General features: G+C 36.9%; 1 protein-coding gene across 2 annotated transcripts in view; it reads left to right on the top strand.

Moving 5' to 3' along the window:
- ARIH1 (ariadne RBR E3 ubiquitin protein ligase 1) overlaps positions 1-13,701 on the top strand; it is a 98,533-nt gene extending 84,832 nt beyond the window's left edge. For both annotated transcript variants that reach the window (XM_068963391.1, XM_068963392.1), the window contains 5 exons: positions 2,012-2,142; positions 5,566-5,623; positions 10,304-10,564; positions 11,731-11,843; positions 12,818-13,701. In XM_068963391.1, the coding sequence (XP_068819492.1) occupies positions 2,012-2,142; positions 5,566-5,623; positions 10,304-10,564; positions 11,731-11,843; positions 12,818-12,902 (648 nt within the window). In that variant the 3' untranslated portion in view covers positions 12,903-13,701. The remainder of the gene's footprint in view (positions 1-2,011; positions 2,143-5,565; positions 5,624-10,303; positions 10,565-11,730; positions 11,844-12,817) is intronic.
- Positions 13,702-15,907: the final 2,206 nt, after the last annotated feature.

Below are 15,907 nucleotides of genomic sequence, written 5' to 3'. Positions count from 1 at the left end.
CTTCTTTTCTGTCCCTAAATGGTAAGCATTTGGATCCAAACTGTGTACCCAGCCAAGTTTTTGTAGGAAATTGTATAAACATCCAATCTTATGTTCTATCTGAATAGGAAGTGGCTTTGAGTAGTGAATAATAGTGTTGTTCATGGGCTGTTTATTTTTATTGTTGTCTTTCACATATGATGCTGATGCTTTAAAGAATATTGAGTTGTTTGACCAGAGTTAGTTACAACTTTGCAGTTAGTTAGTTATAACTCCTTATAAGGAGTTATAGAATAAGGAGTGCTTAAATGACAGCCAGCACATGATTCTATAACACTGATACCCTGCTCTACCCTAAAAGATTAAAACATGTGTACATTTCTGTCTCCCAGAAAGCACTGGCAATAAAACAGTCCTGTTGCATAAAACAAATACCCACATCTTTGGGGAATGCAGTTTTGAAATTAGCATTTCTACATCTCTGAAACCAGCATGATAAACATACCTTATGGCACTTAAGAAAACCTTACTATAATATCAGAAAGTGGTTGCTTTTTTATTTTTTACAAAATTTTCGGTTATTTAAGCATTCTTCTTCAAAAATTGAAGATTTCTCCACCAGAAATGTTCATTAAAGTCCTAGATCCTTAAATATGCTGTCAGATTAGTATTTAGAATAGAGCAGTTGTATTTTCCCTAAGTAGTTTGATTATAAACTACCCTCTTCTGCATCTGGAAAAATCCCTGCATACTCTAAATCCCCCATATATTTAAAGTAGGGAGTATAGGTTTGAATATGCTTGACTTTGTTTAGAGGGTAGATTATTAAGTGAGAATGGCAATTTTAATAATAGATTTATCTAGTTGGAAGTTTTGAGATGAAACTGAGGGTTTTTCCCTCTGGGGACATTTCAGAAGCTTATTTTTGTTACTTGCTCCTTAGATTTGCAGGTTGTTGTTATATTAAGAAGTCAATACTGTTTAGTTAATTATAGCCAAGAAATACAGGATGAAACATATTTTAGGCCTGAAATTTGCTTCTTTGGAAAGATGGTAGTATTTTTTATGTGAGTGACTTCAAAAATCTGATGGTATTGACCTCTTTTGAAATACTATAGTTTGTGGACAGTAAAATCTGTTCACTTTAGCTGAATTGTACAAATATTATGTTGGGTGATACTTTCCTCCCTTTATGGGAGTAATAGACATCAACACAAAAACATACAGCAAAAATCCAAGCTTTACATCTTATTCATAGTTTTATTAAAAATAACGAGTAAGTTTCATTCTCTAAATTCTTCAAGAGGAAAAACATTAGATGTGCCTATAGGGTAATGATTTTGGCTCATTAGCAACCAGGAAAATGATACAGACTTGAGCAGGGGGATGTAATCTCTGCAGCACTGTTGTAAAGGAACCACAATGAAAAGATTTTAACAAGGGTATTTGGCAGAAGAAAGTTGGGAAATTCAGTAACCACAAAAAGAATTATCAGTCTTGCTTGCTTGACTGTTAAGGCCAAATTGCTTGGGTTTGAATCCAAACTCTGTCATTTGCTACTTGTATAACCTTGGATTAGTTTCTTTAAAATTTTCTTAGTTTATTCGATGAATGGAAATAGGAATAAGACCACTATAAGGATTATGAGTTAATGCATATAGAACACTGAGAACAGTGTATGGGATACAGGAAGTATTCAATAATTATTTCCAGATAGCACTGGAACAGTATGTTTACAGGAACAAAATGTTTAGCCTCTCATAAAACTGTTATTACTATGTGTGTGGTTAAAAGTACTTTAAATGTTTTTGTCCCCCAACCCCACTAAAACAAATCCTTAAATTGTCATGCATCTTAAAAATCCATAATAATAACTCATTTTCAATAGTACTGAAGTGTTTGACACTGTTCTAAGTGCTTTACATGTATCAATCACAATAAATCACAGAATCAATTTAAAAAATAAACCAAATCTAGAGCTGGCTTCTCCTCAGTGTAGCATTGACACCAACTTTATAGTTTCTCTTCATAGGAATGTCCCAAATGCCATGTCACAATTGAGAAGGATGGCGGTTGTAATCACATGGTCTGTCGTAACCAGAACTGTAAAGCAGAGTTTTGCTGGGTGTGTCTTGGCCCTTGGGAACCACATGGATCTGCCTGGTAGGTTGGGAAATGAAGGGAAGAACATGTTCACATAACTGTGTGATGTATCTGCCGCATATTATGAATAAGGTTTCTGCCTCATGAAAATCACCCTCTGACTTGGGACTAGAAAATGATTACAGGGTGTGATCAGTATTAGAAGTGTATGCAAGATATCCAAAGAGAGAGTTTAATAAGGTTTATTTTGCAGAGCAGGTAACAACTGAGCTGAACTTTAAGAAAGACTAAGAGTTCCATTTGTTCAAAAAGTGGTAGGAAGAACATTCAGGGCAAAAGGAGTAGCGTGAACAAAGGTAGAAGAATGTGATAGTGCATGACGTACTCAGAAAAGAGTCGCGTCGTCTGTCTCTAGACAGTAATTAAAAACTAAGAGACTTGGCGGAACCCAATCCACAGTTGTGTTTTAGTTATCCTGCATGCCATTAGACAAAAAAATTTGTCCAGACTTTAAGAACTGGAAAATTACCCAGTGAGATCCAGAGTTTTAGCATTCATTTAGCATTCATAAGAACAGGCCTGCATTTCTGTTTGGCAAAAATCACCTGAAATTGGTTGGTTGCTTTTTAGATGGAGCCTTTACTGCGGTTTAATGTTTTCCCTAAGACCAAAGCTTATTGGCATTTGCATGTCTTACGATGGCATATTTGGTAGTGATACATACCTTTGTTCCCTGAATGTTTCTTATCATGCATGCTGGGAAAATGCAAGTTAGATTAAGGATGTCTTGTTGCATTTTTCTCAAAACAGGAAAAATGGGAGCTAGCGCATCTGCTGGTAAATGTGAAAATATTTCTGAGTGTTATAATAATGCAGATTGCCGTTTTCATGAGTTTATGTTATCTGCATTTGTCTCTTGTTGATGTTTGCGTTTGTGGCCCCTCATAAATTGTGGGGAGTAGGAAAAGAGAAAGTAGACTGGGACCTGAAGTAGTTTGGACAGTTATCAGAAGTACTTCAACGCTATATCTGTAGTTCAGATGAGATGCTCTGTATTAGGTGCTTTCCATACTTTACCTGGACATTGTGGCTGCTTTGTAGAGAGTGGGTAGGAGGGGAAAAATTGCGAGCTCTAGACAAGATGAAGAGAATCTGAACTTAAGACAATGGCAAGCCTTCCCTTTTCGTTTCTTTGGAATTTTCATTCATTTCATTAATTAGAGGAATAGTAAGAGCGATTGTCTGGAATTGATTCTAAACTAGGTAAAAACTAATCGGTTAGGTGAAAAAAAGAAAGTGATTTTACTACTGTCAGAGCCAAGGAAAGATATTTGGGGTTTAGGAATGCTAACTGAGGATTAGAGTGTTCCTGGAAACTAAATTCATTTGAGTGTATATAAACAAGTTTAGTGAAGAGGAGAGGGAATGGGGGAGAAGTATTAAAGAGACTTTTGTGTGTATGTAAGGAAATCTCTGATCACAACTCAAATTTTAAATAAACTGGGTTGAAAAATGGAAGGGGTACAAAACAAATGACGACTACAGAAGAATGAAGAATGGCCCGGTCCGGCGGGTATCAGAAATGTTGCCTGTATCTTTCCTTTTCCCGTGGCTAACATTGCAGATGAATCCTTGCTGTGCTTTCTTATTTAAATCTGATAATGTCTTAGAATCTTCAAAGTAACATTCCAGATAGCACTGTCAGTAATCTCAGTTGGAAATATAGATGAGCCCTCCTTGCTTTCTTGGCCTTAAAATTCTTAATGTTGACAGAGTAAAGCCCAGAGTGAGTTGAGGCTTAAAAATACCTAACAAATATCAAAAGGAAAGTTTTTGAGGATATATCAGTTAGGAAGAAAATGCGTTAATCGTTGACAAGTAGATAGGGAGAAGAGGCATCTTTAGGCTTATTTGTGAGTAGGATAATTATTGGTAAGAGAGGATTATTAATCCAGCTGGGGGGCAGTTAATGTCTGTTGACTCAGGTGAATTATGGTCTGGGTTACTTTAAAAACTTTGAGATGCAATCAGTGAGCCACTCTTGGTTGTTTCTGAGTACTGTGGAAAATAGAAAGGCACCTAACATTGGGAGCAGACAGTGTAATTCCAAATTTCCAGAATTGCTGATTCCACAAATTGCATATGAACCATAGTCTGTTAGTTTGTTTAGTTTTTCTCTTATGTGAAATTCCAGAATCAAATGGTATTGTTAGGATGATGAATTATGGAATGTTTGGTAGATTTCAGCAAGGTATTTCACTGTGGACTGAAGTTTGTAGCCTAGGCTGTGAACTACAGATGCAGATGTTTGGGAGTACAGGTAATAGATTTGTGTCTTCCTAGTGGAATGCTTTAAGGTTTGCTGAAAGGCTTTGTCCACATCTTTTTTATTCACATAAACTATATACTGCTTTTCTGTTCAGTTATACTGCTGATTTTCTTGAATTAATATAAAAATTTTGTATACATTTTGGGATAACATCAAAGAGATACTGAATATATAAACCATTTTAATCTTAAAGGATTTGACAAGCTAGAATAATAAATTCAGTTTAACAAGATTTATATTAAGTTCAAAATTCTTCTAAAAAGGTCATTGTCAAAAAGATTCTGAAGATATGAATTCACTAGTTAAGAGCATGGGTCTCAATTGGCAGAAGGGCATCAGATTAATTTCCACCTCTGAAACTCTTCTTTTGTGATCTTAAATATGTTGCTTATCTTCTCAAAATCAGATTCTTCATCTGCTTAGTGAGGATAATGATACATATTTCATAAGGTAATTGAGGGGATTAAATGTGATAGTACAGTTAAAATCCTTAGTAAGTGGATAGAGTATAGTATATGTCCGTTGTACTCAAAATGTAGGCTCCCATAAAATAAAACAGGTAATCAGAAGAAGGAGAAGTACCCGTCTTACACATCTCCACTCTGAGCTGGCTTCTCTGGGCAGGTTTCCCCTTGCTCCTCATTTTGTATATTGAGTTTTCAGGGATTCTCATAAACTGTTAAGAGCATATAAAGCGTACAGCACGGCACTTGTTGCATAACAGTGTTGACAGTTGGCTCTCTTTGGTGAGAGAACAAGTGAGGATAACAAGGTGAGTAATCTGGAAGAATTGAAAATATTTGGCTAAATAACAAATCATGTAGGAGATGAGATAGTCTCTTTCTTCAAAAAGTGAATTAGAAGTTCAAACTACAGTTGGTAAATGGAAGAATAACAGTGTTTTCCAATGATTATCAGTAAACTTAATGAGTGGACTACCTCAGGGGGCGGGAAACTGCTTTTTACTAATAGAGAACAGACACACTCTTGGAAAGGACTCAAACATCTGGGGGCTTTTTTTTTTCTTCACCTCATTTTATCTTTGTAAAGGAGAATGTTGGCTCTATATAATCGCTAAATCCAGGCTAAAATTCTGTGATTTGTTCCCTTTTCATTGATTTATGGCTTTATGGAATCCTCTCTACTTACTTCAGGTACAACTGTAACCGCTATAACGAGGATGATGCAAAGGCAGCAAGAGACGCACAGGAGGCAAGTACATTCGTTTTCAGGTGATGGGTGAACAGGAATGTGCATTACCTGTTGACTAGGGAATAATTTAGCAAAAGAGTTCAGTTCTGAAAGATTTGTTATAGTCCAGCAAATACTGTATATCTGTGTACATGTAGAAAGGGAATCTTATGCAAAACACAAATCAGGAGTATTCCTATTGATAGATTTGTTTGCATTAAAAACAGAATCACGCTAGTCACACAGCATGCTTGCAGGCTTCAGTAGCTCTCAGTACCAAGGTTCCCCTTCCCAGCAAAGAGTCTAAGAACAGCATTCGTTAGATGGCACTGCTGCTGTTTATATTCAGCCTCCCTTCTTTTTAATTAATTAATGACTTCATTGTTCATCAAGAAGCTCTAATGATTTTAGGTAACTTGGAATGAACTGTCTCAGGAGGTAGGGATTTTCCTATTACTGAATAAGGAAATAACCCACTTTTATAGAAGAGATTCAAACCCTTGGTGTGGATTAGATTCAGTAATGCTTTGAGTTCCTTTCAGTCTGGTAAATCTGCCTTAATAGTAGAATTCTAGAATTTAGTCATCCTTTACATTCATACATTCTGTACTGAAATTCCCCATTTCTCCTCCTAGAATCTTTTAAAATGACTTGTCTTGCCAAGATGCAAGCCAGAAAACGACCTGTTTGTTATTTCACTTTTCAAAAGCTCCTTTAAAATTTATTTAAATTGCTGTAAATACAAAATAATATATTTACATGACCTAGGCTGTCATAGTTCAGATTTTTACAGTATCTGTGATCATTTTAAAGGGGGGAAAAACCACAGATTATAATGTTGGTTTACATTATATTCATTATAATATTATTATATTAACTGTGTTTAAAGTAAAACCAGCTGGACTATTTTAAGCAGCTATACAACCAAACAAACCCACAACCAGTGAAACTCAAAAAAACTAATTATACAGATAAGTTATTTGTTGAAATTAAATTACTGTTGATAGAATAAGACCCAGAATTTTTGAATTTAGTATTACTATACTACTATAAGTACCACGTGATAATTTGTTCTCCCATCAGTTTTCTCTATATCAACTATTGCCTTTTCACCCCTACAGTGCATCAAAATTTGATTTGATCAGAATTTATTATTAATGTATTTCCTGTCACTTATTCTCAACTCTGGTGCAGTTAAAGTAACATGGCTTGATGCCATTTTTAGCCATTTTACAAATGTAAGATCTGAAAGCATTGATTCTCATAATTTATTCAGGTGGTCCAGAGTGTGTGTTTTTCTTCAGGTTATTATCAGATTTTTAATATTTAAAAATTTCCATGGTCTTTTTAAACTAGATCCCCTACTCCCGTTCCCTCTAGTATCCTTAGACTATAATTTGAGAAACATCGCCCCATGTAACCTTTGTATAAAAAACTCTACAATGAGAGTGATGCCTTTCCCACCCTCCATTTTGAATTGATTCCTCTCTTTCATTTTTATTCAGCTCAGTTTGTCATTGCATCTCCTTCTGTTTCAGGTTTGTTTTAAAATCTTAGCTTCCCCCCCAACCCCCTTTCTGGCTTTCTGCTTTTGTCCTAAAAAAGGTTTCTTCTAATTTTGATAATATTTTTTCAATCCATAAAGAAATGCTGTTTTTCTCTTACATAGCATTACATTTTTCCTAATTACTATACTACTGTGGGCTTTTAGTTTTTGTGTGCTAAGTTGCTTCATTCATGTCCAACTCTGCCAAACCATGGACTGTAGCCTGCCAGGCTCCTCTGTTCATGGGGTTCTCCAATCAAGACTACTGGAGTGGGTTGCCAATTCCTTCTCCAGGGGATCTTCCCGACCCATTGATCGAATTTGGGTCTCTTACGTCTCCTGCATTGGCAGGCAGGTTCTCTAGTAGTCTAGCTAGATCTGGCCAGAGTTTGCTGACAGTGGAAAGTATATGGGTTATCCTTGACCTTACCTGGTAAGTGTTTGGATGCTGGTAGAATTCCTTTCTGAGATCTGCAGGGAGAGTGGATTATTGGACATAGCTTCTTAGCCCTTTTAATGTGTAGATTGTAGACATTAGATTGCATTATTTTTCTAGGTCATATATATATTGGAAAAAAGTACTAGAAGGTTGGCACACAGTACAGAAAGAACATAGATGGTACTTTTTTCTTTTCTGTGACCACACTGTGCAGCTTGTGGGATGTTAGTTTTCCAACTAGGGATTGAACCTGGGTCCCTGGCTGTCAGAGCACAGTCCTAACTACCAGATTGCCAGGGAATTCCCTAAATTTTCTTATCTTCTAATTCGGAGTCAGTATACTTCTGTGAGTGGTCAGGTAGTAACTGTTTTCAGCTTTGCAGACTATCCAGTCTGTTAGAGTTGCTCAGTTCCATCCTTCTCCTGTGACGCTTGCTGACTCAGCCATAGACTTAAAGGAGTGGACATGGCAGCATTTCAAGTTAACTTTGAAAACAAAAATAGGCAGCAGCTGGATTGCCTACCCGTGTTATAAGCAATCACGTTATTGTTTTGTGTGTTTTTCCAAAGCGTTTTCAGGACATTGCATTTCTCTATCCAGATTCTGGCATTTGATTTAAAGATGGGTATTATTTGCAGTGGTAGTATGGGTGTTTTGGTTTTTTTCCATATTGAATTTTAAAATTATCTTAATGATGCAAGCTGTTTGAGAATTCTTAGTCATATTAACTCCTATAACATATTGTAATGCATGATTTAGGTTTTCCATTTCATCCTGGGAATTCGACAGGCTTGAAAATATTAGTGCTTTGTATGGAGGTAAAATGCCAAGTAGATTATTCTCTACATATTCTATTTTTAGAAATAATTGGCATAATTTTATTATGTATAATCATATCTAATACCAATACTATTATTTTATCTAATAATGGATAGATATAGTTGTCATAGTATTTTTAGATATGATTGGCATAATTTTCCACTGTGTAAGCATTGATTTAATACCTGCCTGACTGCTGAAATAATATGACTTGTATAGGTTTTTTTAGGTGTTTCCATGTTGTAAGATACTGGATCATGTGATTGGCTAGTTATGTGGTTCAGAGTTAGTGTTTCTGAGTAAGAGACCAAGCATAAGGGCTCGTAGTATCTGTACTGTTTGTAGGCCATAGGCATGAGGAGAGGAAGAGGAGAACGGTTTTGAAAGAAAAGAAATACATGTGTGTGGTAAGAAACCCTTACATTCAACAATCATTTTTTAGATATTAAGTACTAGAGTTATAACAAGATTGCTTTTTTTTAATCTTGTTATGTTTAGTACTTAATATGAAGAAAATGATTTTTTTGGCTGCTTGTGGAATCTTGCTCAAACTCACGTCCATTGAGATGGTGATGCATCCAACCATCTCATCCTCTGTCGTCCCCTTCTCCTCCTGCCTTCGATCTTTCCCAGCATCAGGGTCTTCTCCAATGAGTCACTTCTTCACATCAGGTGGCCAAAGTTTTGGAGTTTCAGTGAAGCCTGGCATGCTGCAGTCCACGGGGTCGCAAAGAGTCAGACACGACTGAGCGACTGAACTGAACTGTGGAATCTTAGTTCCCTGACCAGGGATCAAACCCATTCTCTCCTGCAGCGGGAGCTCAAAGTCTTAACCATTGGACAAGTCCCAAGATTACTTTTTTAAAAGTGTATCTCCTTAATATCTACAGTATAATAAGAGAGATCCACGTGAATTATTTTTGCAGTATGATAAACAATATAAAACAAATTTAGACCTGATATCATATTTTTAAATACTTCATCATATTTTTTAATACTTAATGTACTTCAAAAGACTTTTCATAAAACTGTAGTATTTATGTTTGTATATTTATTATGTTATTTTATAACTATGCTATATATTTATTATATATTTTTAAAGCAGTATTTTGTTAATATGTGTTCCAGTATCCCCATTTATCTCATAAACTTTCTTTTATAATTGGTTCCAATGGGGATCCATATAGGTCCACAAGTTGGATGTGATGTTATCTGTAGGTCCTTTAATGTTTTGGGGCTTTTTTTTTTTTTTTTCCATCTTCTTCTTTTGCCATTTATTTGTTGATGAAACTTAAGTCATTTTTGTGCTGTAGCATTTTTCATATTCTGGTTTTCCCAACTGCAACTCCCTGGTTAGGTTCTTCTATCTCTAAACTTGCTGAAACTGGTGGATAATTCTAGATACTCGAATTCAGATGATTTGGTGAGGGATGTAGAAAGAACACAGAACACTTAACTGGTGTTAAATGTACTGTGTAGTTTCTGCTGCATTATATTAGGTGTTATATGATGTCTGGTTGCCTCTCTTTTATTTTTTACTTTATAATACTGGTGCACCTTATTGCACACTGCAGAACAGAGCTATCCAGTAGAATATTCACGATGATGGAAATGTTCTTAATGTCACCGTCTGATTTGGTAAACAGTGACTGCAACACTAAGAAACTGAATTTTTAATTTTAATAGTCATATGTGACTGCTGGCTGCTATGTTGGAAAGTACAGCTATAAGACATTCAAAAAATATTAAGTAACAGAGGTAGCAATAGATGTCTCTTTGTTCTTGATTTTAGCCTAAATTCCTATTCCATTTCATCAGTCAATATGCTATCAGGTTTTGTGTGCCTGTAATAAATTTGTTGTAATTCTGTACCCTTAATGTTTCTTAATGGGACAGAGATCCAGGGCAGCCCTGCAGAGGTACCTGTTCTACTGCAACCGCTACATGAACCACATGCAGAGTCTGCGCTTCGAGCACAAGCTCTACGCTCAGGTGAAGCAGAAAATGGAGGAGATGCAGCAGCACAACATGTCCTGGATCGAGGTGCAGTTCCTGAAGAAGGCGGTCGACGTCCTCTGCCAGTGCCGCGCCACGCTCATGTACACTTACGTGTTCGCCTTCTACCTCAGAAAGAACAACCAGTCCATTATCTTCGAGGTGGGAGTAGTGACTGAGTGGGTGAAAACCACCTGTGTGTCAAAGGACTACTCATCTTTTATAGATAAGAGTTTTAAAGATTCCTCTTTGCTCCCGAATGTGGATCAAAAGTTTATCGTTTATTAGGAAAGTACAAAAAATTCAGATATCTTGCTGTAAACTACATTCAAATTGGTGTGGTTTAGCCAGCTAGTGATTTTAAGTGTGCAGGTTCTGCAGTTAGTCCTGAATTTGAATCTTGACTTCATCACTTTTTAGCTCTGTTGACTTGAAGCAAGTTACTTAACCTCTTCTATATCTCTATTTTAGAATGGGGATAATACTTTTCTAGAAATGTTAAGATGTTTAAGTGAGACAATCCATGTATAATGCTTATGTAACACCAGGAACATCGTAAGTTCTTTCAAAAGTCTATTCAGGTAAAACTCATAACACGGTATTAGAAGTAAATATGGTGCTTGGCTTTTGTGGAGAAGCAGTGACTAAAAGGGGGCTTTCAGCAGTAAAGTTTCTTCAAGTAGAGATGCTCATTTAAAATTTATGCATGCAGTATTGATGTGGATAGATGGCTGGATAGTAACAGTGACTAGCAGATGGGAATTTAGATGGGTAAATGTACAGAACTAGCTATACTAGTAACCAATAACAAAATTTTAATCTTCCATACAGTGTTTTCTGATAAGATTAGGTATCTGTTGCTGCTACTGCTGCTACGTCGCTTCAGTCGTGTCCGACTCTGTGCGACCCCATAGACGGCAGCCCACCAGGCTCCGCCGTCCCTGGGATTCTCCAGGCAAGAACACTGGAGTCTAGCTAGATATAAAGAAGAATGCATTTCTGTTTGTTCCTCAGGCTTTAGCATAATAGTTTTCAGAGCTAGACGATTTCCACAAACGTTTTCTTAAGTACTTTCAAATTGTACTTGGTATTCTTCCAGAGGTAATGGATAAATCTTTGGTTCTTTTTATAGTTAAAAAGTTCTCCTGAGAGAAAAAAAGAGAAAACAAGTTGTTAGAGGTGGAAGTAATGAAGGACTTTAGAGGTGCAGTTGACCACCTGTGAAAATTGGTGTTGAGTACAGTCTATTAAGGAAGCAGCTAAGATGGTTTATCTCTTAGCTTTCTTTTGAAGGCAGAATTTACTATATATTCTTCTTCCTATTGCAGAATAACCAAGCAGATCTAGAGAATGCCACAGAGGTGCTCTCGGGTTACCTTGAACGAGATATTTCCCAAGACTCTCTGCAGGATATAAAGCAGAAAGTACAAGATAAGTACAGGTAAGTTTATTTCTGGTTGTTGAGCACAAATGTCTGCCACTGGTGGTCTGGTATGCTGTAGTGGTGAAGTTAAATGGTGGTGAAACTTGAGTTTAGCATATTCAACAGCTGAACTGCTGCCATGTTTCTCACAGATTGCTTCTGTCCTTTGGGCATAGGGAGGAAGTCAGCCATTTGTCCCACTGGCTGATCCTGCTTCTTCCATGTGGCTTTATCTGTGTAGTTATTGCCCTGACAGGAAGAAGGAGCCCAAAAAGGGCAAGTGACTATTAGGATGAGGGGTGAGAATAACATGCTGGCCCTGGCCTAGGGATCCTGTGGATCGTGGCTCTTGGCAAGTGAGCTACCCAGACTTTTTTAAAGATTTTTTTCTAAGATTTGATTTTCCAAGGAGAGATTTACTTTGCCCTAGGCTTAGATGATACTTTAAGAGATGTCACCTCTTAAGTAAAAGATGCAAAATGTTTGCTTTCTCACGTAGAGCTCTTTCTCCAAAAGTTGTTTTCTGGCAAAAGTTGTTTGCTCTTTAATAGTAGTAGAAACCTCTGGGAATTTGCTAGACTTGAAAATTTAGTCCTGAGTAATATGTTCACTTCCCTTAGCCAATTATAGCTACCTATAGTACTTTAAGATTTTACAGTTGTGAATAAATCCCCCCTGAAATTACTTCTTCCTGAAACTATTTACTTACCTGTAGAATGATAAGATTGAATCAGATAATTTCTAAGGCCTGTTTATTGCTCTGGAATTAATTTCCCCAAACTAGAAACTCCGAAAAATACCTTTTGAAAATTAGAAATAGTCATGTCTTTACATCTAGACCTAAAAATATGCCTTTTAAAAACAGGTTCTATGTCTGGTTCTGTGTCTGGATAAACTATAGGGAGCCCTATAGGACAAGTAAATGCCTCTTTAAAAAAGAAAATTTATTGGAGGCTGACAACAGGTGTTTTTTTTTTTCTCTTTGATTACAGATACTGTGAGAGTCGACGAAGGGTTTTGTTACAGCATGTGCATGAAGGCTATGAAAAAGATCTGTGGGAGTACATTGAGGACTGAGAATGGCCCTGCATAAAATGAACTCTGAAAACTTTACCATCTAGAGTGCTCATGCAATTAAAACAAACAAAACAAACACAAACAAGGAGGCACTAAGCCTATTCTGACACCGCTGGTCTGTAGTACCAGAATTCTGTTTTGTTAACGGAAAGTTTAAGTAAATTATATTGTAATAAAAAAAAGGTAGATAAACCATTGTACAACAGTATTCTAGGCCGCCAACAAAAGTGTGACAGACACACTAAAAGCCCTCCAACTTTAACTTGTAACGTAGCTTCATTCTCCAAGCTGACTCCTTTTTTTCATTTTCTTTTTCCTGAGTGTAGTACAGTTAAAATTTAAAACTGCTCCTTGACACTGCTTTTCATGTCCAAACCAGCCATTTTGTTGTACTTTGGTAAAGGACCTCTCCCATTTCTCCCCTACACATACAGATATACCCACACACACAGACTGTCTCTCTCTCATACCCCAAGGTCATGAGTGAATAATGATTAGTTCCTTGTAAAGAAAATTCTTGGGGCGGGGAAGAGGGTAGGCAGAAAGAGGAATTAAAAAAACAAAAAAAACTTTGTATATGACTTTTAAAACAAGAGGACAACACAGTATTTTTCAAAATTGTATATAGTGCATATGCATGGACAAAGCAAGCGTGGCACGTGTTTGCATAATGTTTAATTACAAAAAATATTTATTCTTTAAAAATCTTCAAGATTATGTCTATTTGCTGTGCATTTTCTTTCAGTTTGCTTTATCTTTCCAGGGTTGAGGGTTGGGATAAAAGGTGTGTTGGTTTAGCACCTCTGGAAGACCTAACTAGAGTTCTTTGATTTCCCTTTCCTGAAACTACTTTGCCCTCTCTGGTTTTGATGTATTTGTTGCTGGCCCTGGGTCTCATGCCCGGAATTGCCAGCTGCTGGTCGAGCACAGAGAGGTCAAGCTCTGACTAAATGCCGTGGCTTGATAAGGGCTGCAACAGGGAGCTTTATTGCTGCCACTGAAGCATGACCCAGTCTCCAGCCTCATCCCTCTCCGCAGCCTCCTACATCTGTGTAGGCCTTTGTGTGCCCGTGTCATACACACAGCTGAAGGCTTCCTAGGCTTCCTGTCACATCCAGTGGACACATTTCAAAAATTTGTCCCTTTAATTGCTGCTTTGAGCCTTTCAAGATTTTAGTTATGGCTCTTCTCTCACCCCTTTATGTTAGGGTGTCAAATAGGACGTTTTTGCTTTAAATATAAATATAAATAAATAGCCATTCACTTAGATTCAGATTGTGAATTAAAAATGGCAGATACTGAAATTGCTTGTGTGTGTTGCTGTGGGTTCAGTTTGAAGGCAAACATCCTAGAACTTGATATTCCCATCTAGTGCATTTAAATAGTAATCTTTGCTTCTTTTCTATTTGTCAACAGATAGGAGAATTAATAAGGCGTTTTAGCTGTGATGTCCATTTTTATGAAATTTCTACTAAGAGCTATGTTAAAAGTAAAGGATGGTGATGGTTTTATTAACTATGTATCTGTTTAGGCCATTCTGGCTGTGGTATTTTTCATCCCTAAATCTGTCAGTTTTATACAGGAGTACAGAGTGAACTAGGCAACTAGATGAGGTCTTAATACTAAATACCACTTCTGGCTGAAGGACCTCTTTGTCTTCCTCTAAATGTCTTGCGCCTAGGGAGTGTTTACCTTTTGTGAGGCAGCTTTGTCTGCTCTTGCACCGTACATCTTACTACTCCATTGGGAAGTAGGTTCACTTTCCTCTGGCCTTTTGCCTAAGTTAGGCTTTGCTAAATCAACCCTACTTTTCCTTTTAGAAAAGGTTGTTACATGAGATGTACTTGCAACTGTTCTTTTCCCATCAGAAATCAGTGAATGTTTGCTGAGTATATTATGCTGCTTTCTTAAACCACTTGTCGCTCTAGGATCAACTTTACCTATACCTTTTGTCCTCCCCTCCCTTGCCACTTCAGGTGCAAATCTGAACTCAGTGTCTGCTTCTTCCATATTCTCTTCTCCTTCCTTTTCCTTGTCAACCATTTGATTTTATTTTAAATGGCTGCATCAATCTTAAAAGACATTTATCAAAACTAAGGATTTTTTTTTTTTTTTTTAAAGAAAGCTTGAATAAGTTCCTTTCCCTGGTAACTTTGAAAAGCAGCCAGAGTTGCTATCTAGATATATGTGGTCCCCTTAAAATGTTTTGTGTATATGTGGTGTTTTAAGAAATATCTTACATGGTTAACTACAGTATCTAGATTTGAGTGTCATAAATCCTTTTTACGCGCTCCCCTTACAAGAGGTATCCAGAAACAGTGTGTGCACTTCATAATAATAGCCCCCACCCATGGAAGAACAGTGCTTTTTAGAGCTGTTTTCTAGTTTCAGTGTTGGCATCTTACCTGAGGGTATTGCAGTTGTGGGTGCATTCCCTAATATGTATGGATCAAGATGAATCGGCCTTTTCCAGTTCAAGCTTTTAACAACTATCTCCATATCTGACAGAACTCCCATCAGTTAATCACTTTCATTGTCAGTAACTTCAGTGATCTCAGCTGGGATAGGTCTTAAGCCATATGATATGGCTTCCCTGTTTCACCTACCTAAGTGTTTCTGTCAGAGGGCTCTATTCATGGTTAGCACCAGGGTCTCCCTTGTCTTTTTGAGGTCTTCTGAAAACTGCATGCATCATTTGAGCAATTCATTGAGCAGTAGGTGGACTTAAATAATTTACAATAAAATTGTTGATCCAAAGCGCAGGACTACAAACCACAGTGGTAAAATTGAGTAGCATATATCATCAGACTCTAAATTCTATGTAATCCGCTGCAACCCAGATTGTATGTTTTATGTGTGTTTAAATAAATACACGAAATACACGTGTATACATACACACAAATATTGCAGATCCAAGATTGACTGACTTGATTTGAAATGGTTGAGTCTGCAGTGTAAAATGTGGATCAGCCATGATTAGGAACTGAAATTTAGCATAAGAGAGA

Source organism: Capricornis sumatraensis, chromosome 2 (genome assembly GCF_032405125.1).
Source record: "Capricornis sumatraensis isolate serow.1 chromosome 2, serow.2, whole genome shotgun sequence".
NCBI classification, from domain to species: Eukaryota; Metazoa; Chordata; class Mammalia; order Artiodactyla; family Bovidae; genus Capricornis; species Capricornis sumatraensis.
This window is presented reverse-complemented; position numbering and strand designations above follow the sequence as displayed.